Below are 26,104 nucleotides of genomic sequence, written 5' to 3' on the forward strand. Positions count from 1 at the left end.
CCAATCAGAGTGAGTATGCAAATTAACCCAACAGAGATAGAGGTTAATTTGCATATGCAGGTGTGCAGCTGCGTGAAGCCTGCTATGAGGGGAAGGGGGGCGGCGGAGGGAGCTACTGGAGTGATGCTCCAGACAGAAGCGAGGACTTGCCGGCTCTGGGCAGCTAGGGAGCGGGGACTTGCAGGCTCCCGGGTGGCTGGGGAGCGGGGATGTGCAGGCTCCCGGGTGGCCGCGGGCGGCTGGGAGTGAAGCCAGGGGAAGGAAGGCCTATTCTTGCACAAATATCGTGCAACAGGCCTCTAGTATAATAATAAAAAGAAACTAATACCAGCAAAGCAACTACTGACAACTTTTGTAAGGAGATGCAAAGTAATGTATTTGCATTTTTCCTTCCTTTTGGATAGGCTTTATTAATGTGAATACATTGCTTAAACTAAATACTTAATGTAAATCACCCAGGGGAATGCCTAGGGTAGTGTCTGTTCACTATATAGTAGGTCCTTCTTCCCCTTCACAAGCTGCAAACATCTGCATTAGGACTCACTGGTATCTGTTTTGGCCAATAAAGCTGACTAAGGTGGCACTGTACAGAGCTGCTCCCATGTAATGAAAGGTTGGAGAATCACTGCTACTTCATTTTACTTACCTTTTATTGGGCTGCTTCCTTCTCATTCTGGACTTGTATCTATGCACCAGAGTGCTGGGAAATTGCTCAGAAAGACACATCTTTGGCAAAGTTTATACTTTCCTTAAAGGTTTATACTTTCTTCTTCCCTGGCCCATGGTTTCTGAGAATTTGCCTTATTCCTGCAACTGGGGACTTGACCAGATTCACCAGTTCCCTCCCTGAAAACAGTCTTGCCTTGAACCTGGGGCTTACTGATGACTTGAGGTGCTGAAGGAAGGACCAAGGGAACGTGTCACAGTAGGCCCTTCTCTGGCAAGGGGATTCGAAGGGGACAACATGCCTACAGGCTCATCTTGACAAGTTTCAGCATCCTTGAGAGCAGTCAAGACATAAAAATGGTCATATGTGCTTGCAACTGGCATTTCTGAGCTTTGAATTCTTGGACCAGAGGCCTCTCAATAAGGAAAACCAGGACACACACATAGATATCCAAATCTGTATTAGTATATATGTTAGACTCTAGGTCAGCAGATCAAGACTGCCAACTAGCAGGATGATTGTACCAGGAATAGAATGAGCCTGAATGCTGTGTTCCAGGACAGGGGTGGGGAACAGCAGATGTGGGATGTAGCAGGCACTGGAGAGGGGAAAACATCATCTCCACTTAGTGAGCATTGAGTCACACCCCACCAAGAATATCTAGAGTTTGACTACATTATGACTTATAAAAAGCTTTTTGGACTCTTCAGGGAATGTGATCATCATTTATAATATGGTTTCCCAGGGAAAGCCAAGTTTGTGTTACAAACATCTGATTTACAAATTCATTTTTTTCTTTTATTTATTTACTTTTCTATACTTTTTTTTTTTAATATTTATTATTGAAAGCATTACATAGGTCCTCCTTTTCCCCCCATTAACCTCTTACAGCTGCTCCAATCCCCCCAGGCCCTCCCCACGCTATTATCTGTGTACATGGGTCATGCATATATGAATACAAGTTCATTGGTTGATCTCTTCCCTCCCTCCTCCCTGCCATCCCTCTGAGGTTCAACAGTCTGTTTGTGCTTCTATGACTCTGGGTGTATTTTTGATCATCAGTTTATTTGGTTCATTAGATTTCACATATGAGTGAGATCATGTGATATTAATCTTTCTCTGACTGGCTTCTTTCGCTCAGCATAATAGTCTCCAGGTCCAGCCATGATGTTGCAAATGGTAAGACTTCTTTCTTTTTTATTGCCACTTAGTATTCCATGAGGCATTGCCATAAGGCACTGCCTTCTATAAGTGAAAGGCACTTGGAATCCCCTGCCAATAGTGCCTTGAAATCCTAGCAGGGTTACAAACCAACTGGGACCTCTCTTTGGGCAGGGGCCTGCATGTGGTATTTGTTCAATAACACTAGAAGTCTATTGATCAAATATATTACCCCATTTGCCTATTTGGCTACTTGAAGCTTTCCTGTGAAGAGCAGGGGTTTTTCACAGTGAGAAGAAAGCCACTTGAAGAACATTTGTGTAATTGGTTGTGTTAATGCATTCAGTAAATATGAGAGTGGATAAATGCCTTCATCGATATGTATAGCAAAGATTGCTCTGTATATTTTACATCACAATCAAGAACACACATACATGCACACGAGTATGTCATCAAATCTAAGATTCCATTGGTTGTCAGAGATATCACTAAAATAGAAAAAAACCGATGCCAATTGAATTACTTCATTCCATTCATTATAAAAGTCACCACAAGTTCAGAGAAATGGAAATGTAAAAAAAAAGTTCTTTTTGGAATCAATGAAATATGTATATATAAAATATACATATATTACCGAAATAAAAGTTTCATAACCCTTTATTATGAACAGTGTGTTATATAACCTACTAGTGGCCCAATGCACAAATAAAGATTCATGCAAGAATGGGCCTTCGTTCCCCTGGCTGCCGGCACCGCCTTTGCTCTGACCTGGAGCCGCCTTTCTGCCTTCCCACATTGCCCAGAGGCCCGAGTGGCTGGGGTGGTGTGGAACACCTGCATCATTGCCATGGCGACAACACAAGCATCCCGCCCCATCCCTGGCTGCTCCAGCATATGTAAATTAACCCATCATCTTTGTTGGGTTAATTTGCATACTCACTCCTGATTGGCTGGTGGGCATCGTGAAGGTACGGTCAATTAGCATATTACTCTTTTATTAGGTAGATTTACTTCCCCCCTATTTGTATCTAATATATTTTATTAAGAATAAAGTTAGTCTTACCAAATTTGTTGAAGAGCCCACTAATGTGTTTTAAAGATGAACTACAGTATTGTTTTGAAATAAGAAAATGGAGATGACATGCCAAGACTGATTTTTTAATAAACTCAAACCAGATGCCATGCCATATGTTTTGCTAATTCATTTCATTCAGATGTTAATCGATGGCCAACTGCTCATCAGACCTCTTGATGGCAAGTGACAGAAAACCATCTTGAACTTGCTTTGGCAAAAGGGAAATTTTATTGCTTTATGTAAGGGCAGAGATATGCTGGTGGGTCCAAGGAATGCTGGAACCAAGGGTTCAAATACTGTGGGAGCTCTCTTTCCCTTTTTCTCTGTTGTTTTCTCTGGTGATTTCATTCTCTTGGATTAGTATTCTCTATGAAACTTAAACTTTGTCCTTTTTAACTATAGGACTCACATCTTCTTCATTTTATCACCAGAGAAAAATCCTCTGGTCAGGGGATAGGATAAATCCATCTCTACTAGAACCACATGGGTGGCATGGGAAGTGTCTCCCAAAAGGAGGGGTCCTATTTTACTTAGAACACAGTAGATATCCATCAAACCTAAAAGGGGGCAGCACTAAGCATTGTGTATTGTGGGTTATCCTCTCCCAACAGGTTTTACACACGGCCTGCAGATTGTCATTTTGAATACCAGAATTGCCATAAGTTCCATTTCACCTTCTTTTTCACCCAGAACTTGATTCTTCCAGGGAAGGTAATAATAACAGAATATAGATGCTTTCAAAATCAAAGAGATAAGCTACTCAGAAAACAACAACAACAACCATTCTGCCTCCAATCACAAGCAAAATTGGCCAAATTGTGCATGAAAGGCTTCAAGTGAAATCCAAGTTTTCTTCCTTGGATGCTGATATGCTATCCTCTGTCAGGGAATCAGAGAATGTTCTAGAAGGAAATTCAAGTTTCAGCTGAGTAGGCTGCAGCCTGTCACAGACATTCTAGGATGTTCATTTAAGGACTGTTTTCTGGAAGTGTCTTTTCTTACAGTCTCTTTTCTCTCTCTGCCATTTAACTTGCTGTATTAAAATATCATTCTACAGTCGTGCAATTAAAGGCTTGTTGTCTATCATTTTCAGTACACACTTGCTGCAATTTTATTCTCTTTCATAAATCCTGTTATTCTCAGTCTTGCCATAATGGGCCAGGATTTTGTAAATTATACCACTGGTTTCCTGCCAAGAACTATGTACCAGTTGCAGCTTTATTTGGGCAGCTTTTTTAAATCGTAAATATAGTATCTGTTTCTGTAAGTACAACCTTCACGAAGGGAGATGGGTGTCTTATTTGGACACTGGTGGAACTGTTCGAGCAGATCAGTAGTGTGTAGACTAAAGTTTTGAGGGGCAGTGAGTGGAAACAAAAGCCAACCATTGTCCCTGAGTAGTTTGGTGTCTATTTGAGGATACAGAACCAACACACATCTGAAATGACTTCTGAAAATTCAAAGTAGCATAAGGTAAGTGCTAATTCAAAAATGTGAACATCCCTAGCTGGTTTGGCTCAGTGGATAGAGTGTTGGCTTGCGGTCTGAAGGGTCCAGGGTTGATTCCAGTCAAAGCACATGCCGGGGTTGTAGGCTCGAACCCCAGGAGGGGGCATGCAGGAGGCAGCGGATCAATGATTTTCTCTCATCATTGATATTTCTCTTCTTCTCTCCCTATCCATTCCTCTCTGAAATCAATAAATATATATTTAAAAAATTGGTGGGAATGCAGACTGGTGCAGCCACTGTGGAGAACAGTATGGATTTCCTCAAAAAACTAAAAATAGAGCTCCCATTTGACCCAGTAACCCCACTTCTAGGAATGTATCCCAAGAAACTAGAAACACGAATCAGAAAGGATATATGCACCCCTATGTTCATAGCAGCACAATTCACCATAGCTAAGATTTGGAAACAGCCTAAATGCCCAGCAGATGAATGGATTAGAAAACAATGGTACGTCTACACAATGGAATACTTCGCTGCTATAAAAAAGAAGGAATTCTTACCATTTGCAGCAGCATGGATGGACCTGGAGAGCATTATGTTAAGTGAAGTAAGCCAGGCAATGAAAGAAAAATGCCACATGATCTCACTCATTTATGGAAAATAAAGAACATTATAACCTGATGAATAAAAAGATAGATACAGAGACAGTAAAGCACCGAACAGACTGTCAAATTACAGCGGGAAGCCTGGGGAGTGTTGGGGAGGGAGGGAAATAGATCAACCAAAGGACTTGTATGCATGCATATAAGCACACCAATAGGCACAAGACACTGGGGGTGTGGGATGAGGGCATGTGACATGGGGTAGGGGAGGCTGGGGGAAGGTCAATGGGGAAAAAAGGAGATATGTGTACTAATATATGTAATACTTTAAACAATAAAAAAATAAATATAAAAAGTAAATAAATAAAAAATATATAACACAATGGGAGTGGGGTGGGGGGATAAGGACACATATGTAATACCTTAATCAATAAAGAAAATATATATATATATATATATATATATATATATATATATATATATATATATCACAGACCCAGTAAATCTGTCCTTTTAAATAATGCGTCAAAATCAATAAAGAAAAAAATCAATAAAGAAATATATAGTTTTAGCAAATTGGTGACAGTTTTCATCAGTCTCCAATGCAATGTTCTCCCTCCATACACACACACTTCACAGTGAGAAAACTTTAGGGTGATGGAAGGAGCACTCTAGTAGACTTATAAAATAAAAATGAATAATGTCATTCTAATAGATATAATAGACTAGAGGCCCGGTGCACGAAATTCCTGCACTTGGGGCGGTTTCTCAGCCTGGCTTGCACCCTCTTGCAGTCTGGGAGCCCTCAGTAGGACATCCTTAGCACTGCTGCAGAGACGGGTGAGGCTCCCGCCACCGCCGCTGCGCTCACCAGCAGTGAGCCCGGCTCAGGGCTTCTGGCTGAGCAGTGCTCCCACTGTGGGAGTGCACTGAGCACCAGGGGGCAGCTCCTGCATTGAGCATCTGCCCCCTGGTGGTCAGTGCATGTCATAGCAAGCAGTTAAGTGGCCTTAGCATATCATTAGCATATTACGTTTTGATTGGTTGAATGGCCGACCAGACAACCGGACACTTAGCATATTAGGCTTTTATTATATAGGATATTTCTTAAGAGTAAAGTTTGGTGTCCAATGTTGTTATTTACCTGGCAAGTCAGAATGAAAGGGTAGGATTCAGTAGGCCAGACAGACCCCTTTTTTGAACTTTGGAGAAAAAGGAATGGCTCTTTCTTTAATCCCCAACTGAGAATATTTTTCCATTGATAATTTTTTAATATTTATTTTTATTGATTTCAGAGAGGAAAGGAGAGGGAGAGAGAGATAACATCAATGATGAGAGAGAATCATTGATCAGCTGCCTCCTGCACGCCCCCTACTGGGAATAGATCCCGCAACCCAGGCATGTGACCTGACAGGGAATCCAACCTGGGACCTCCTGGTTCATAGGTCAATGCTCAACCACTGAGCCATGCCAGCTGGGCTCCATTGATTTTTAGAGAGAGTGTAAGAGAGAGGGAAAGTCAGAAATATCGATGTGAGAGAGACAGAGTAATTGCTTGCTTCCTGCAGGAGCCCCAACCAGGGCCTGGGCTTGAGAGGAACCTACAACCAAGATACTTGCCCTTGACCAGAACTGAACCTGGGACCCTTTGGTCCACAAGCTGACGCTCTATCCACCGAGCAAAACTGGCTAGGGCAGCAATGGCTCTTGCTTTGAAAATCAGTTGAATTAGATGAAGTTTCTGTAAGGAAAGTGCAATTATAAATGGAATTGGCTCTAGGTATGGCTGAGGGACAGAATCCTACATGGCACGGAGTTTCTAATTTCTGAGCCAATGTGGAATGTGTGTTTGTGTGGAAGAAGCACTGAAGCATTCTTTCCAAATAGTGGTAATCCAAACCATATGAGCATTTTATGGTTGTCATAATAAAACCTCAGTTAACCAGAATTCTAAAGGGATGACCTTATGTAAACAAAGAGTTTGTCAGAATCCCCCACTCCCTGATTTATCTTTCCCCCTTCTTTTTTTTAACCCTATGGAAAATCTTTCCCCAATATGTATGAATTTCCTGTGTGGCTTTAGTAAGTTTTAGTAAGTACAATCTGCTAAAAATAAGTTGCCAGTCTTTGATATTACCATATCCTTCAGGATGTCCATTTTGTAGACTGGTATCATTATTTTTTTTTAATTTTATTTATTTTTTCCTCACCTGAGGATATTTTTCCATTGATTTTTTGAGAGAGTGGAAGAGAGGGAAAGACAGAGAGAAACATTGATATGAGAGAAACAACACATTGATTGGTTGCCTCCTGAATGAGCCCCGACCAGGGCCTGGGCCATGGAGGAGCCTGCAACCTGACATGTGTCCTTAACTAGAATCGAACCCTGGACCGTTTGGTTTGCAGGCCGATGCTCCATCCACTGAGCCAAACTGGTTAGGCCTGGTCATCATTTTTTATAGAAGTTGTTGTATAGGTTTAGACTGAATATACACCGGAAGTTTAGAAATGAGGGCTGGATAATATCCATTTATTTTCTTTTTACTTTTATCTCCTATCAATAATAGGGAGTACATTTTCCATTCATTTGTGTATCAGTTTTGATAGATTCAGCTGCAAGTAACAAACAATACTACTCACAATGGCTTCAATTGAAAGGACATTGATTGTTGATCTAACAAAAAAGTGTCTAAGATTGATTTATTATCCTAATAAGGTCATCACGGACCCCAGGTTCTTTTTGTCCTTACACTCTGCCATCCTCAGCTGAAAATATATTTTTTTAATTCTCACCAGAGGATATTTTATCCATTGCTTTTTTTAGATAGAGTGGAAGAGGGGAGGGGGGGGAATCTATGTAAGAGACACATCGACTGGTTGCCTCACACACATGCTCCAACCTTGGCCAGGCATCAAGCCTACAACCAAGGTAGATGCCCTTGACCAGGAATTGAATCCATGATGCTTGGGTGTGCTGGCTGACGCTCCAACCATTGAGCAACAGGCCAGGGCTCAGCTGGAAATTTTTAATCTTGAAACATGCTTGCAAAATGGCTGCTATAGTTTCAGGCATTCAACCATACACTATAGCTTCCAAAGCAGGTATCAGCAGTCCCATCTTATATTCCATGTTTGACAAGTATAAGTATATATGTGTGTGTGTATATATATATATATATATACATATATATATATATATATATATATATATATATATATATATATATTCCGTTTTATACTTCATCATCTATATAGTTTGCAGTATCTGCTTTTTTGGACTAGCTGTGCTTTATATACATTTCCCATTCTAAACTTGACTAGTGGCTATAAAATAGCTTGTTGATATCATTTGTTTGCTCACTTACCTATTGTCAGACTTTAATTTTCACCATAATAAAGAATATGTGATGAATGTGTCTTAGAATGCTGATGTACTGGTAACATTGGGCTGTGCACCCCAGGTACCCCTGTCTCTCCAGCTGGTCTCAGTCCCTCCTATTCTGTATGGAGAGTCCCCTCTCAGAAGTGTAGTCATCTCAAGTTATTTCTCAAAGAGTGAGTGTTGTGATAGTATATGGCGATATACTGACCAGATCTTTCTTTAAGAAAAAAACTGATTGGTTCAACTGCAGACAATCTGCTTTCAATCCCTTCAGAGATTGCTTCAGCTGTTGGGAGTGCTTCGTGCAATATCCCCTCCTTCCCAAGGTGGGCCATATCCAATGGCTGATTGAGATAGGGACTTAAAGGTCAAGCCATTTCAGCCCAACAGGAGAGGCTGTCTTTGGGCTGACATCAGAGCTCAACTTTTCCTTCTGTCCAGACGTGCTTGCATCTTATCCCATTCACAGGTATTGCTCCCTAAGTAACATCCTGTGCTTTAAACACCATCTCAGAAGCTTGTGACGGTAGTCTTCTTTGCTTAGAGCTGGGAATAAGTGCAGAACTTCTTACTGCCTAAGGAGGCCAAAAATACCTGAGGGAAGAGAGAACTGCTCTTAATGTTACTGAGAAACACCCGGGTGGGCTCAGGCTGTGTCCAATAACGAAGGCAGAGTTGAATCATATAAGGCGTTTACTAAGGCCTGCCAAACAAGAAGACAGGGGCCTTACAAGCATTCAAATCCTGTCTTATAGCAGTTTCAGGGGACAGGATTATAAAGGGGAAGGGGCTAAGGTGAGTCTGGGAATGGAGTGCAGCTACATGCAGCCCTGGGGGTCTACAGACATCAGCTATTGTCCTTAGTCATCAGGCAATGAGGTAATGATGAGATGATGTTGATGAAATGATGTTTTGACTCCTGGTGGGTCGGTCTGACCCTGCTTATCAGTTCTGCTTGAAGAATTCACAGCTGAGCCGAAACCGGTTTGGCTCAGTGGATGGAGCGTCGGCCTGCGGACTGAAGGGTCCCGGGTTCGATTCCGGTCGAGGGCATGTGCCTTGGTTGCGGGCACATCCCCAGTGGGGGGTGTGCAGGAGGCAGCTGATCGATGTTTCTCTGTCATCGATGTTTCTAGCTCTCTATCCCTCTCCCTTCCTCTCTGTAAAAAATCAATAAAATATATTTAAAAAAAAAAAAGAATTCACAGCTGAGTCACCTCCTCAATTGCTTTGCACAGGCCTTCAAAAGGAAAGTTAAGAAAAGCTTAACCGCCTATTCACATTTAAGAAACTTAAATCCCTATTCACATAAGTATATGTGTTCTAAGATTCAAAATAGTATGATTATTTTTCAGATTAATTCAGGTGCTCTATCAGATTATAAATCCCCCTATCATTAATATGAGGCAGATCTCCCATATGGAGTTGGAGAATCCAGTAATTTTTAGAGGAATTCCATTTCAACTCTGAATATGGAAAGAAATGGGGACAGGGTGGAAGGGGAGGAATAGTAGAGTCTTTAGCATTTCCAATATATTTAAAATGTATTTTGGAAACTAAACTTCTTTGAATTGTATACATAATAAAGTTTATTTTCCATTGTGAAAGTAATACTAGAGGATCGATGCACAAAGATTCATGCAAGAATGGGCCTTCCTTCCCCTGGTTGCCAGCAGCAACTTCGCTCTGGCTGGAGCCGCCTTTCCACTCTGGCCCAGAGCTGCCTTTCTGCTCAGGCCCGGAGCTGCCTTTCCACCTTTCCACGCTCCCCAGAGGCCCGGAGTGGCTGGGGTGGTGTGGAGCTCCTGCATCGTCGCAAGCATCCTGCCCCACTCCCAGCTGCTCGGCACCTGTGTATGCAAATTAACCCACCATCTTTGTTGGGTTAATTTGCATACTCACTCCTGATTGGCTGATGGGCATCACAAAGGTATGGTCAATTAGCATATTATTCTTTTATTAGTTAGATATCTTTTTTTAATTTTTTAAAATTTCTTTATTGATTAAGGTATTACATATGTGTCCTTATTCCCCCATTACCCCCCATCCCCCCATTCATGCCCTTACCCCACTGTGGTCTGTCCATTGAATTGGCTTATATGCATGCATATAAGTCCTTTGGTTGATCTCTCTCCCTTACCCCCACCGCCCCCTACCTTCCCTGAGGTTTGATGTTCTGATCGATGCTTCTCTGTCTTTGGATCTGTTTTTGTTCATCAGTTTATGTTGTTAATTATATTCCACAAATGAGTGAGATCATGTGATATTTATCTTTCTCTGCCTGGCTTATTTCACTTAGCATAATGCTCTCCAGCTCCATCCATGTTGTTGTAAATGGTAAGAACTCCTTCTTTTTTACTGAAGTATAGTATTCCATTGTGTAGATGTACCACAGTTTTTTAATCCACTCATCTGCAGATGGGCACTTAGGCCGTTTCCAAATCTTAGTTATGGTGAATTGTGCTGCTATGAACATAGGGGTGCATATATCCTTTCTGATTCATGTTTCTAGTTTCTTGGGATATATTCCTAGAAGTGGGATCACTGGGTCAAATGGGAGTTCCATTTTTAGTTTTTTGAGGAAACTCCATACTGTTCTCCACAGTGGCTTCACCAGTCTGCATTCCCACCAGCAGTGCACAAGGGTTCCTTTTTCTCTGCATCCTCATCAGCACTTGTCATTGGTTGATTTGTTGATGATAGCCATTCTGACAGGTGTGAGATGGTACTGCATTGTTGTTTTGATTTGCATCTCTTGGATGATTAGTGACTTTGAGCAGGTTTTCATATGTCTCTTGGCCTTCCTTTTGTCTTCTTTCGAAAAGTATCTATTTAGGTCAGTTGCCCATTTTTTGATTGGGTTGTTTATCTTCTTTTTGTTAAGTTGTATGAGTTCCTTGTAAATGTTGGAGATTAAATCCTTATCGTTAATATCATTGGCAAATATGTTCTCCCATGCAGTGGGCTTTCTTGTTGTTTTATTGATGGCTTCCTTTGCTGTGCAAAAGCTTTTTATTTTGATGTAGTCCCATTTGTTCATTTTCTCTTTAGTTTCCATTACCCGAGGAGCAGTATCAGTGAAGAAATTGCTTCGGCATATGTCTGAGATTTCTCTGCCTGTGGATTCCTCTAGTATTTTTATTGTTTCTCATTGTATGTTTAAGTCCTTGATCCATTTTGAGTTTATTTTTGTGTATGGTGTAAGTTGGTGGTCTAGTTTCATTTTTTTTGCATGTATCTGTCCAATTTTCCCAACACCATTTATTGAAGAGAATGTCTTGACTCCATTGTATGTTCATGCCTCCTTTGTCAAATATCAATTGAGCATAGTGGTTTGGGTCGATTTCTGGGTTCTCTATTCTATTCCATTGATCTATATGTCTGTTCTTGTGCCAGTACCAGGCAGTTTTGAGAACAGTGGCTTTGTAATACAGCTTGAAATCTGGTATTGAGATCCCCCCTACTTTGTTCTTCTTTCTCAGGATTGCTGCAGCTATTCGGGGTCTTTTTTTATTCCACATGAATTTTTGGAAAGTTCGTTCTAGGTCTGTGAAATATGCCATTGGTATTTTAATGGGAAGTGCATTGAATTTATAGATTGCTTTGGGTAGTATGGACATTTTGATGATGTTGATTCTACCAATCCATGAACATGGTATGTTCTTCCATCTGTTTATGTCTTCCTCCATCTCTTTTTCCAGTGTCCTGTAGTTTTTTGCACATAGGTCTTTTACCTCCTTAGTTAAGTTTATTCCTAGGTATCTTAATTATTTTTGGTGTGATGGTAAATGGGATTGTTTTTTTAGTCTCTCTTTCTGTAAGTTCATTATTGGTGTATAGAAATGCCATAGATTTCTTGGCGTTAATTTTGTATCCTGCTACATTGCTGAATTCATTTATTAAGTCTAATAATTTTTTGATGGAGTCTTTAGGGTTTTCTATGTACAGTATCATGTCATCTGCAAATAAGGACAGTTTTACTTCTTCTTTTCCAATTTGGATGTCTTTTATTTCTTCTTCTTGTCTAATCGCAATGGCTAGTACTTCCAGCACTATGTTGAACAGGAGTGGTGAGAGTGGGCATCCCTGTCTTATTCCTGTTCTTAGGGGAAATGGTTTTAGTTTTTGCCCATTGAGTATGATGTTGGCTGTGGGTTTATCATATATGGCTTTTATTATGTTGAGGTATGATCCTTCTATTCCCACCTTGCTGAGAGTTTTTATCAAGAAAGGGTGTTAGATTTTGTCAAATGCTTTTTCTGCATCAATTGAGATGACTATGTGATTTTTATCTCTCAATTTGTTTATGTGATGTATCACGTTTATTGATTTGTGAATATTGTACCATCCTTGCATCCCTGGGATAAATCCTACTTGGTCATGGTATATGATCTTTCTGATGTACTGCTGGATCCGATTTGCTATAATTTTGTTGAGGATTTTGGCATCTATGTTCATGAGGGATATTGGCCTATAATTCTCTTTCATTGTGTTATCTTTATCTGGTTTTGGTATTAGGGTGATGCTGGCTTCATAGAAGGAGCTTGGAAGGGTTCCTTCCTCTTGAATTTTCTGGAATAGTCTGAGGAGGATAGGTTTTAGTTCTTCCTTGAATGTTTGGTAAAACTCCCCTGTGAAGCCATCTTGCACCGGGCTTTTGTTTGTTGGAAGCTTTTTGATGACTGCTTCAATTTCTTCCATAGTTATTGGCCTATTGAGATGTTTAGATTCTTTCTGATTGAATTTTGGAAGGTTGTATTTTTCTAGTAATATGTCTATTTCCTCCAGGTTGTCCAGTTTGTTGGAATAGAGTTTTTCATAGTATTTTTTAACAATCCTTTGTATTTCTTTGGGATCTGTTGTTATTTCACCTCTTTCATTTCTGATTTTGTTTATTTGGGTCCTCTCTCTTTGCTTCTTGGTGAGCCTGGCTAGAGGTTCATCAATCTTGTTTATCCTTTCAAAGGACCAGCTCTTGGTTTTGTTGATCTTTTGCAGGGGTCCTCAAACTATGGCCCACGGACCACATGCGGCCCGCCAAGGACATTTATCCGGCCCGCCGGGCGCCGCTGCCTGTCCTGCTTAGCAGCCGACTGGTCCCGGGCCCGCAGTGCGCATAGGAATTTGTTCATAGTTTTTTTTTAAACTATAGTCCAGCCCTCCAACGGTCTGAGGGACAGTGAACTGGCCCCCTGTTTAAAAAGTTTGAGGACCCCTGATCTTTTGTATTGTTTTTTTGGTCTCTATGTTGTTTATCTCTGCTCTGATCTTTATTATTTCCTTCCTTCTGCTTACAATGGGCTTCTCTTTTTGCTCTCTTTCTAACTCTTTTAGTTTTAGGGTTAGGTAATTTATTACCATTGTTTCTTGTTTTTTTGCAGTAGGATTGTAGAGCTATGAACTTCCCTCTCAAGACTGCTTTCTCTGTGTCCCATAGATTTTGGATTGTTGTGTTTTCATTGTTGTTTGTTACTATGATATTTTTCATTTCTTCTTTGATCTCTCTGGTAACCCAGTCATTGTTTAATAGCATGCTATTTAGTTTCCATGTGTTTGATTTTTTTGAATTGTTTTTATTGTAGTTGATTTCCAGTTTTATGCCATTGTGATCTGAGAAGATGCTTGATATGATTTCTATCTTCTTGAATTTGAAGAGACTTTGCCTGTGACCCAATATATGGTCTATCTTTGAAAATGACTCATGTGCACTTGAGAAGAATGTATATTCTGTGGCTTTGGGGTGAAATGTTCTGAAGATGTCAATTAATTCCATCTGGTCTAGGGAGTCATTTAGGATTGATGTTTCTTTGCTGAATTTTTGTTTAGAGGATTTGTCCAATGGTGATAGTGGGGTATTAAAGTCCCCTACTATGATTGTATTGCTGTCAATCTCTCCCTTGATATCCTCCAGGAGATTTTTTATGTATTTGGGTGCTCCTGTATTGGGTGTGTATATGTTTACCAGAGTTATTTCTTCTTGTTGGATTGCTCCCTTTAGTATTATGAAGTGGCCTTCCTTATCTCTTTTTATGTCCTTCACATTGAGATAGATATCTTTTTTAAAAATATTTTTATTTTCATTGATTTCAGAGAGAAGGGAGAGGGAGAGAGAGCTAGAAACATCCATGATGAGAGAGAATCATGGATCAGCTGCCTCCTGCATGCCCTCTACTGGGGATCGAGCCCGCAGCCCCAGCCTGTGCCCATAACCTGAATTGAACCTGGTATCCTTCAGTCTGCAGGCTGATGCTTTATCCACTGAGCCAAACCAGCTAGGGTGAAAGTTATATATCTTTATAGTAGAAAATTTAGAAGAGACAAAAGAAGAAAAACAAATCCAATTATCATAGATTCTTTTCTATGCATTGTTTATTTTGAATTTCATTGTTTTACATTGTTATCAATCACACCATTTATATAATTTTGTTATAGTACATTTTTCACTTAATATTATAAGAAAGATTTTTCCATGCTATTCTCTCTTTTTTATAAACATTATTAATTTACTATTGACCCAGTGCACAGAATTCGTGCACATTAAAAGGGAATTAATTAGAGGAAATATTTTAATATTTCTATTTGCCCTTTCTCTATAATAGAAATGTCACAGATGAAAGAAAATTAGTAAAATGTATATGAAAATCTTCCTCATGTCATAGTCTGGGGCACACCACAGGAACCAGAGTCAAGTCCCTGCCCACCCACATTCGCCTTGAAATTGTGCGAGACCCAGACCTAGTCGGCCCCACCCCCATTGGGCTAGATCCAGACCCGGCCGGCTCCAGCCCCGTCAAACCCTGCCAGGCACCAGGCGCGGCCTCAGGTCACCTGGACTGGTGCCAGAGTGGGGGGCACAGCCTGAGGTCCCTCAGCCTGGCGCCGGGTGGGGGGGGTGCAGCCTGAGATCCCCTGTCAAGCCCCACCAGGCAGAGGGCACAGCCTCAGGTCCCTGCTGATTGCTCATTAAGGCTCCTTACGGGAACTCGGCCTCCTCTGTGGGCTCAGCCATCTTGTGTTATGGAATCTCTGCCTCTGCTGTGGCTGCAGCCATCTTTACCTTTATGGTGTGACAGTCAATATGCATATTCTCTCTTTATTAGATAAGATAATAGTTACATTTTATTATGACCAATGAATGCATTATGGTTTATTTAACCATACATCGGCTAGTTGGTCATTTTATAGTATTTTGCTATTATAAATGACATTGTAAAGAAATCGTTGTATATAAATTTTTTTCCTATGTTTAATATTATTTCCTTGGGATAGATTCCCAGAAGTGGAATGACTAGATCAGGGGGTTGGAACATAGGCTTTTACTTCATGTTGCTATCCTGCTTTCCTAAAGGGTTCACACAGGTTTTCATGTTCAGTTTTTGATATGGAATAATGAAAAGTGTGTGTAATTTTTAAAAAATATTTTTATTGATTTCTGAGAGGAAAGGAGAGGGAGAAAGATAGAAACATCAATGATGAGAATCACTAATCGGCTGCCTCCTGCATGCCCTGCACTGGGGATTGTGCCCACAACCTGGGCATGTGCCCTGACAGTGAATCGAACCATGACCACCTGATTCATAAATCAGTGCTCAACACTGAGCCATGCCGGCCAGGCAAAAATATACTCTTTGATATATATTTTGTTATTGATTTCAGAGAGGAAGGGCGAGGGGAAAGAGAGATAGAAACATCAATAATGAGAGAGAATCATTGATTGGCTGCCTCCTGCACACCCCCTACTGGGGATTGAGACTGCAAGCCAGGTATGTGCCCTTGACAAGAATTGAACCCAGGATGCTTCAGTCTGAAGGCTGACGCCCTATCCACTGAGCCAGAGCTTGTACCTGTCTGAGTGGTCAGAAAGCAGGTGAAGAACCCTGGAGCAAAGCAGAACACATAACCGGGCTTCTCTAGTTGGGGGGAGGTGTCTTTGTCAAATGGCCATGGCCCAGCCTTCCTCACCTCCCCACTTTCCATTTCTACCCTCACTATCTCCCACCCAGAATACATGTGGCATAGGGACCATTACTCATTTACTTATTCCGTACAGGGATTTGAATAACCTTACTATACTAGAGAATGTCTTTGTCTGCTACAGCTGTAAGTCCCTCCCTGCAGGTAAAGGTGTGACCATGATGTTGCTGACTCAATAGTCAGCACCAGACTAGGAGGTCTAGAAAGAACTATCTCTAGATTTAAGATGACTGTTTTTGAAGTTTGGGGCCTGGTACCACTTCAAAGATTAAGGATCTACCACTTACTAAAATTCCATATTTTATTATTTTAAAAATGATTCCATTCCAACTTCTAAATGAGTTAAAATTTTATAATTAAATACAGACTTTCTCACTGAGTCTGGTTTTTCAAGGGTAGTAAGACTCATGAAGAAATTTTACTTTAGCCCTACCCAGTTTGGCTCAGTGGATAGAGTGTCGGCCTGCAGACCGAAGAGTCCCAGTTTCTATTTCAGTCAAGGGCATGTACCTTGGTTGCAGGCTCCTCCCCAGTCCGGGCCCTGGTGGGGGTATGTGCAGGAGGCAACCAATCGATATGTTTCTCTCACATTGATGTTTCTCTCTCTTTCCTTTCTCTTCCCCTCTCCCTAAAAATCAATGAAAAAATATCCTCGGGTGAGGATTGAAAAAAAAAAAAAAAGAAATTTTACTTTACCTATGCCTTGGTGAGAGGTTCTTAATAAACATCCATCTTGTCGATTTTGGCCCTCATTTCCATATACCAACACAGTTATGTATTTCTTTTGTCACTAAGAAATTTTATTTGACTCTGCATCCTCCACCCAACTTCACTTCAGAAGAGGGACTGAAAGGGAACCCTCGTGCACTGCTGGTGGGAATGCAGATTGGTGCAGCCACTGTGAAAAACAGTATGGAGATTCCTCAAAAAATAAAAAATGGAACTCCCATTTGACCCAGTGATCCCACTTCTAGGATTATATCATAAGAAATCATAATCACCAATCATAAAGAATATATGCACCCCTATGTTCATAGCAGCACAATTTACAATAGGTAAGATTTGGAAACGGCCTAAGTGCCCATCAGTTGATGAGTGGATAAAAAAGCTGTTATGCTAAGCTAAATAAGCCAGTTGGAAAGAATTTTTTAAAAATTTAAAAAATCAAAAACTACTCAACCATAAAAAAAAGGAAGAAGAAGGACTGATTTTCAGTTCTACTGGGTGTCTTTGATGGCTGAAGAAACTGTGGGCTGTATCAGTCACATACCTTTTACTGTCTCCCCTGGCATGAGATTCGTGTACATTGGCATCTCCTCAGAGTGAAGTTGACTTTCTTTCTATCCCGCGTCCAGAATTTCAGTTGGCACATGTTGATTCTCAAACAGTCTGAAGCTCATGTTGATGGGTTCTGGCCAGCGCAGCCCAGCCAGGTTCACTCTGAGAGGCCCCCTGTTCCTTCATGAATGACCATAGAAGCTTTCACTCCTGGCTCTGCATTCTAATAGCCCCTCTTGCATGGACTGTGCCAAAGCAATGCTTTGAAATATCTGTCCATATCATGTGGCTTTTCTTGCTGCAGTTTCTGTTCTTTTTTTGTTGTAGGATCTGGAGATTCACCGCTAGAAGATGATGACGTGGGGTACTTACACCCTAGATATAAAGGTGAATGCTTTGCTTCTGTGCTAATAAGGACCTGCTGATGCCAGGAGAACTTTCCTTTTTGCCCTGCAGAGCATATTATAATAAAGTGACCAGACAGTTTCATTAAGTTCTAATTATCTGTCCAGAAAAAAATATTTAAAATTAATACACATATGTTCCCATTTAAAAGAATAAAGAAAACAAAAAGCATTTGGAAATCTCTGAAGTGCTGACCTTCAGCACCCCCAGTGGTCATTTTATTCTCCTAAGTTTCTTTACTGTCATTAATTCTGCAAAGCCAAGCTCTAGCTGATGAAAGTGAAAATCAAGCTATGAGTTCTGCCTGATTCATACATTACAGCCAGATTTGTCCAGAGCAAACCATTCAAGGTCCAATCTGGACCCTGTGCTGCTAAAGTACTGAGATGAATGGGGACTGAGAAAACTTGATTTTCATAAGCTCATTTCCTCGTGCTCTTTCTGAGTCCAACTTTGCTCTTGAAATGATGAGGAAAGTCTGTCACCCCATGAAACTTTAATCTAATGATCAAGAACTCCATCTCTACACATTTCCAGCAATCCATCCCCCAGCAAGTATAAAAAGCCTAGTCAAGAACCTTCCTTTGCAGGTAAGTATCCCCGCAAATATTTCTTTTTGTGAGTCATTCTCTGAAGCTTAGGGAACCCTGGGAAAAGCGAAGGTAAACTTAAATGATTTCTTTCTGAATCTGGTCCCCTTTATGGTAGGGAAATAATATGAAGCAAATTGGTAATAAAGTTCCATTGTGGGTATTTTGCCAAGGAAATGTGTCCACATTCTGGCAAGAGGACACTGCCCTGTTCTGATGTGATGTCTCAGGTATAGGAGAATCAGCAGGAGAGAGTCCTTCAGTTATTTTCCACACGAGTGAAACCTCTTTCTAAAGTTATGATGGGTGCCTATGACAAGGTGTGTTTCCCACCATAGTCCACATTTGCTTTTGACCTATGAAGACAAATATGTATTCCTATCCACAGCCTCTATATTAAGTAAGTGCCTCAGGAATAAACTAGTCAAGCAAAGTACAAACTTGTTAAGTAGATATTGGGTAAGGAAGTATTGTGATTCCTAACACTTTTTCATTAATTGAGGTTTTAAAAAAATCTTTTTTCCCCTTTGAGTCCCTTATTGACAAATCTCCCTAAAACACATGCATGCACATATGACCCATCACATGTAAAGTAGGGGTTATCAAGTGCTCTTGAAACATTATTCCCTGTGTCGACCCTCACCTTACAGCATTGCAAGTGTGGAAGGTAGACCAGATAGCCAAAATAGGTGCCTGCCTACAGATTACCTTAAATATTTTAGAATAAATACTTCTTTGGGGATTGTTTGTATTGTCAGTTTTTAGTTTTAAAACTTAGAGACCAACCATTGTTAATGGGGGATTTAACTCTAGATCTTCCAGCCTCTGCACAGTGCCTGGCACAGAGTATATATTCAATAAGGGTTTTTTTATATTAAAAATTTAAGTAAAAGAAAGAAAATTAAATTTAACCCATATGTATTATGTTCCAAGAATGTGGCAAGCATGGTTTTTGATTCTTTTACTTGGAATGCCATCATGTTGTCATCCTAATTGATGGGAAGGAGAAGGCATGTAGGGATATGTTGATATTCCTTATTTACAGATGGAGGAACCAGTGATTAAAGAAGGTAAGTGACTTGCCCAGAGTCACACAGCGAGCAAACATTCTATTTTGGGTCTGAAAATCAGATGTTTTAACTCAATATCCAGAGTTTGCTAGTTCTTCATTAGTCTGCTACAGGACACTGCCTACCCCAGCAACTTCAGTCAATTGGAATGGTTACCACATTGGCCCAGGAAGATGGAAATGCTTTCCTGAATAATCTATCTAGATTTCTCCCTACATAAACCCTGTCCTAATTGGAGCAGCATAAGAGATTCCCTTCTTTAAACCTCTATGTTAAACATTTTGCTAATTCACTGTAACTTATGGCACTTGTACTAATATGCCCTTCGAATTCAAGCCACTCATGGATGATATAATTACTATCACTGTCAAACTGTCCAAATATCTTTCAAAGATTTGTCTTAGAGAGTAATCCAAAAGAAATTCCATTTCTGAATAAGTGAAAACAAGATTTTTTTCCACGTGATAACAACAGCACAAGTTTTAGATCTGCAGCCAGCACTGCTAAGAGGATTTGAACACTCAGAATATGGGGCACAATCTGATAATGGCAAGTTGTATCAAAATATGTAAATTTGTGATCTGTGTATACCCAGGTCATTCTCTAATGTACCTGTTAGTCTTTTTTTTTTTCTAATTGATTTCAGAGAGGAAGGGAGAGGGGGAGAGAGAGATAGAAACATCAATGATGAGAGAGAATCACTGATCAACTACCTCCTGCATGCCCCCTACTGGGGGCCGAGCCCACAACTCCGGCATGTGCCCTTGACTGAAATCGAACTCAGGACCCTTCAGTCCTCAGGCCGATGCTCAACCACCAAGCCACACTGGCTAGGGCTACCTGCTAGTCTTAAATATATGTCATGGAGAAAAGACAACCATAATGTATGTGTTAACCATGGCAGGTATCCTGCCTCATTTTCATTTACTCTAAATTTTTGTCCCTCCTAAACTCATGCCAAAGTCCAGAAGCTGGAGGATGAGAAGGTTTTCAACATTGGAGTGAAAAAAAAAACACAAGTGGAGAACTGGACACTCTTCCTGTTTGTGTATCAGTAGAATTGTGATCAGGACCCAGAATGGAAAAAAAAAAAAGATTTGCCCTCATCTGGAAGGGTTACAAGAGACTACCCAAAGTAATAAGAAGAAGGAGTAAGGAGGTGGCCATGGGTGTGAGATGGGTAGCAGATCAGAGAGAAAGAAGAAAGAGTTTGAACCTTACAACTTTATTTTGTTTTTTTAAATATATTTTTATTGATTTCAGAGAAGAAGGAAAGGGAGAGATAGAAACATCAATGATGACACAGAATCAGTGATTGACTGCCTCCTGCATGTCCCCCCCTCCACACACACACACACTGGGGATTGAGTCTGTAACCCCGGCATGTGCCTTTGACCAGAATTGAACCCAGGACCTTTCAGCCTACAGGCTGATGCTCTATCCACTGAACCAAACTGGTTAGGGCTGAACCATACAATTTTAAAGCATGATGGGGCTTTTAGAATAATTTAATCTGCCCTAGCCAGTTTGGCTCAGTGGATAGAGTGTCAGACTGCAGACCAAAGGGTCCCAGGTACGATTCCGGTCAAGGGCATGTACTTTGGTTGCAGGCTCCTCCGTGGCCCGGGCCTTGGTTGGGGCTCATGCAGAATACAACCAATTGATGAGTTTCTCTCACATCGATGTTTCTCTCTGTCTTTCCCTCTCTCTTACACTCTCCCTAAAGATCAATGGAAAAATATCCTTGGGTGATGATTAACAAAAAAAAAAAAAAAAGAAAAGAAAAGAAAAAGAAAATAATTTAATCCACTTCTGTCTCTTGTAGAGGAGGAATCATTTTAGTGAATTGTCCAGGGTTACTAGGAGATAATAGAGGTAGGAAATGTGCCCAGGCATCTTGTCTCTTTGCCCAATATTGTATCCAGTAGACCACACTAGCTCATTATGTTTTTGTCACCATCCTCTGGGTCTCCCATATTCACTCTCACCACCTCATCCTTCCCCTACCTCCAATGGGGATTTCATTTGCTCTCCCTGGAGCCCAATTCTCAGTCAAGGATTCATAATTTGGAAAAAAAGGCTGTAAAGGGGAGCCAATTGGCAAGAGAAGACTAGAGATAGGGAAGCACAGAAGCACTGCAGTCTAGAAGGCGAAAGGGGCAGATATGGAAACTAAGGAAAGAGACACTATAAAAAGTGCTTCTTTAAGCCCTAGCCAGTTTGTCTCAGTGAATAGAGCATCAGCCTGTGGACTAAAGGGTCCCAGGTTCCATTCCAGTCAAGGGCACATGCCTAGGTTGCAAGCTTGATCCCCAGTAGGGGGAGTACAGGAGGCAGCCCATGAATGATTCTCTCTCATCCTGATGTTTCCGTCTTTCTCCTTCTCCCTTCCTCTCTGAAATCAATATAAATATATTTTAAAAAGTGCTTCTTTGAGATTAAAAATACTAAGGGCATTTGGGTAAGTCCTTGTAGGCCAGCTTTCCTATTACAGTGGGAAAAAAAAGACAGAAAGAGACACAGAGAGAAATATACTTCATTTCTAGTCACAGAATCCAGTCATTTCCAAATCTTTTTTTTTATTTGAGTGGTAGGTGCATGTGTGGATTTTTTCAGAATGTATCTTCAAGACTGTGATCATGGAAGACATATCCACAGCTTAGCAATGCTAAGCAAGTATACCCCAAGGGCTTTTCGTTTATCTGTGATCTTGAAATCTAGTTTCATGGCCTACCTAGAGCCACCACGAAAGAAAGCACTAAAGCATTTAAAATTAGTTCAATATTCTTTTATATGTAGAAGAAAATAATGGAGACATTTATTCAGGTTTTTGTTTGTTTGTTTGTTTTTTTAGGGGATATGTATCTTTGTTAAAAAAAAAAAAAAACCTGAATTTTTTTCCACCCACAAACACACGAAAAGAGCAGAAACCAGTTAATCTGTGTGATGTATTTGCACACTTTTACAAACAAGACAAATTAAAACAGAAACATATTCAGAATTTAACCTGATTGAATATTTAGTTCAGTCCTGAGCTTTTGATATTTAATAAAATATCAATAAAGTGATAGCAAAAAATGATTTTAAATTTATTTGATTTGAATGTGACAGAGATTCAGCTAAACATTGTTCATGTGGCTAGCAGTATGCTTTTTGTACCTGTAACACTTAGATTCTGATATACAAAATTGTAGTAACATATGGATAATTCAAACTTGAAAATAAAATATTACATTATTTTTATCCTGTGCAGAATATATCTTGTCTTTAAAAAATAACATTTATAAAACTAAAATTCACTTCAGGGTCCAGATTTTTCTCATTTAAAAGTGTTAGCACATACAGACTAAAATGTGCCAACTGTCGAGGAAAGAAACTCTGTTCGAGGATGGTCTGTAGGCCTGGTGTAAGCTCCTACAAGTCTATATTCATATGGTCAAATTTATTTATTTATTTTTAAAATATATTTTTATTGATTTCAGACAGGAAGGGAAAGGGAGAGAGAGAGAAACATTAATGATGAGAGATAATCATTGATCTGCTGCTCCTGCACACCCCCTCATTAGGTACCGAGCCCACAACCCGGGCATGTGCCCTTGACTAGAATTGAACAGGGACCCTTCAGTCTGCAGGCCGATGCTCTATCTATTAAGCCAAACCTGCTAGGGCCACATGGTTGAATTTAATCAGCTCTACACTAAGCCTTCAGGACACTATTTTCACTCACAAAGTCCAGGGAATACTGTTTGAGTCCTGACTCTAGGACCCACTTGAGACTGTTGGCAAAACATTACATCATGAGACAGGGCAGCACGAAGCTCAAAAATGTAGTCTATGGCCCTGGCCGGTGTGCCTCAGTGAATAAAGCATAGGCCTGCAGACTGAAGGGTCCCAGGTTTGATTCAGGTCAAGGGCACATGCCCGGGTTGTGGGCTCGATCCCCAGTGGGGAGCGTGCAGGAGGCAGCCGATCCGTGATTCTCTCTCATCATTGATGTTTCTATCTCTCTCTCTCCCACTGTCCCTCCTCTCTGAAATCAATAGAAAAATTTATTTATTTATTTATTTATTTATTTGTTTGTTTATTTTTAATGCAGTCTATGCACCATCCCTGGACAAGGCTGAGCAGCACTCAGAAACACATCCCGGAAGAGAATTCCTGGAATAGTCAAATGTGGTCTATCCTCCTTCCTGGCCACATGATGGCGCATGCACCCCACTCCTTTACAGCTCAGGTGCTGAGGTGGAAAGAAGGCCTGGCAGGTTGGAGGGAGCTGCTCACCAGTCCCCATCGATTGCACAGTGCCCACTGTGAACTAGTCTTGCCCTAATAATTTTTTTAAATATATATTTTTAAATATATTTTTATTTTAATGCGCCCTTGACCAGAATTGAACCCAGGACCTTTAGGTCTGTAGGCCAACACTGTATCCACTAAGCCAAACCAGCTAGGGCAAATTATATAAGTTTCAGGGGTACAATTCTATAATACATCATCCATATATTGTACTGTGTGTTTGTCACCCCAAGTCACCATTTATCTTCTCTTTATCCTCTTCTACTTCCACACCGCTTCCCTCTGGGAATCACCCTACTCTTGTCTGTATCCATGAATTTTTTTGTTTAATCCCTTTACCTTTTTCACCCAGTCACCCCAAACCCCCTCCCCTCTAACAGCTGTCACTCTCCTGCCACCATGTATGGATGGTTTGGGTTCACAATGTTATGAATTGCCTTGAAGAAAATTATGTGTCTCATTAAGGGAAATCTTAAAAAGAACAAGTGTTTCTTGAATGTTTACTATGTGGTAGGCACTGTGCTAGGCACTTAGTATCTATTATTTTTGGGGTCCTCAGAAGAGCCCTATGACATAGGGATAGGCATCTACTCAGAGAGGTTAAGTAACATGTCCAAGATCACACAGCTAGTCATGGAGGAAGCTGGATCCATATTCAGGTATGTCTGACACATAGTCTTGTGATCCTAACCTCCCTACCCAGAGACATCTTAAAAAACATGAGGCACTATTTGGAAGTCCAAAATCTGGAATGCAAAATAAATAAATATAATTTAAAAATTAAAAAATATCTGGAATACAGCCAGTCAGAGATTTCTAGAACGAGGAAACACATTTTCTGAAGATGTCCTCTCCTATCTCTCCCCTCCTTTGTTTCTGTCACCTGTAGACGCCCCATGGTGCTCCCCTGTCAAGGTGAAGTATGGAGATGTGTACTGCAGGGCCCCTCAAGGAGGATACTACACAACAGCCTTGGGGACCCGGTGTGACATTCGCTGCCAGAAGGGCTATGAGCTGCATGGCTCTTCCCCGCTGATCTGCCAGTCAAACAAACGGTGGTCCCACAAGGTCATCTGTAAGCGTGAGTAACCCATCCCCGTGTTAGGTCCTCAGGGCCTATTGGGGCCAGATTCGTTTGCTCTTACAGGCTGTTTGTTGAACGTTTTGTGGCAGGGCAAACTCAAGGTGTCATTCATGCTCCAGATCTTCTTGTAGGGAGCAACTGAGGCGGACTTTGTCAGGTGCTACCTTGCATGGCTTCCACCCCTACTGTCCTGCCTCCCCCACCCCTCCCTGGTCTCCCCTGGGACTACTTTCTTACTAAATCCCTTACACACAAATTATTGTCTCAGGATCTGCTTCTAAGGAACCTAACTTAAGAAAATGGCTTATCTGTGATGCCAACCCAAGCCAGTCTGATACAAAACTTCATGTCTCTTCTGTGTGACCTTCAACCACCCATTGTTTCCATGTATTATATCTATCATCTATCTATCTATCTATCTATCTATCTATCATATATATATATATATATATATATATATATATATCCAGCTTAACTATTTTATCATTTTTTATTTTCAATTACAGTTGACATACATTAGTTTCAGGTGTACACCCCAATTATTAGACATTACATAACTAAGTGATTATCCCAATAAACCTCATACCTATCTGACTCCATACATAGCTACTAGAATGTTATTGACACCAATGGATACAGACAGTAGGAGGGTGAGGGCCTGTGCTGGGAGTTGGGAGCGGGCATAGAGAGGTCAATGGGGGAAAGAGGAGACATATGTAATACTTACAGCAATAAAGAATTAAAAAAGAAAGAAAGGAAAAATATTCTGCATTCACAAACATGTTTCTGTCCTATTCAGATCTCAGCAGTCTTTGCCTGTAGAACACATTAATATGATTTTTTAAAAAGAAAGCTATTGATTATATTTCCTTATCTGAAATTTTCATCCCCAAGATTATATGAAATGTTAAAGGGTCTTCTTGAAGAAGAAGAAGAAGAAGAAGAAGAAGAAGAAGAAGAAGAAGAAGAAGGAAGATAGTAATGTGAACTATAAAATGGCAATAAATTCACATCTATCAACAATTAAAACTAAAAAGCAAAATAAACAAATAAGCAGAACAGAAATAGGCT

The 26,104-nt window shown here is 40.5% G+C and overlaps 1 protein-coding gene across 1 annotated transcript in view; it reads left to right on the forward strand.

The window, feature by feature from the left end:
- Nucleotides 1–26,104, forward strand: part of SRPX (sushi repeat containing protein X-linked) — a 74,267-nt gene that overhangs the window by 26,048 nt on the left and 22,115 nt on the right. Inside the window, exons 2-3 of the mRNA XM_080652366.1 lie at nt 17,916–17,975; nt 24,839–25,030. Coding sequence (XP_080508492.1) covers nt 17,916–17,975; nt 24,839–25,030 — 252 coding nt within the window. The remainder of the gene's footprint in view (nt 1–17,915; nt 17,976–24,838; nt 25,031–26,104) is intronic.

This window comes from Plecotus auritus, assembly GCF_963455305.1.
Source record: "Plecotus auritus genome assembly, chromosome: X".
Lineage (NCBI taxonomy): Eukaryota > Metazoa > Chordata > Mammalia > Chiroptera > Vespertilionidae > Plecotus > Plecotus auritus.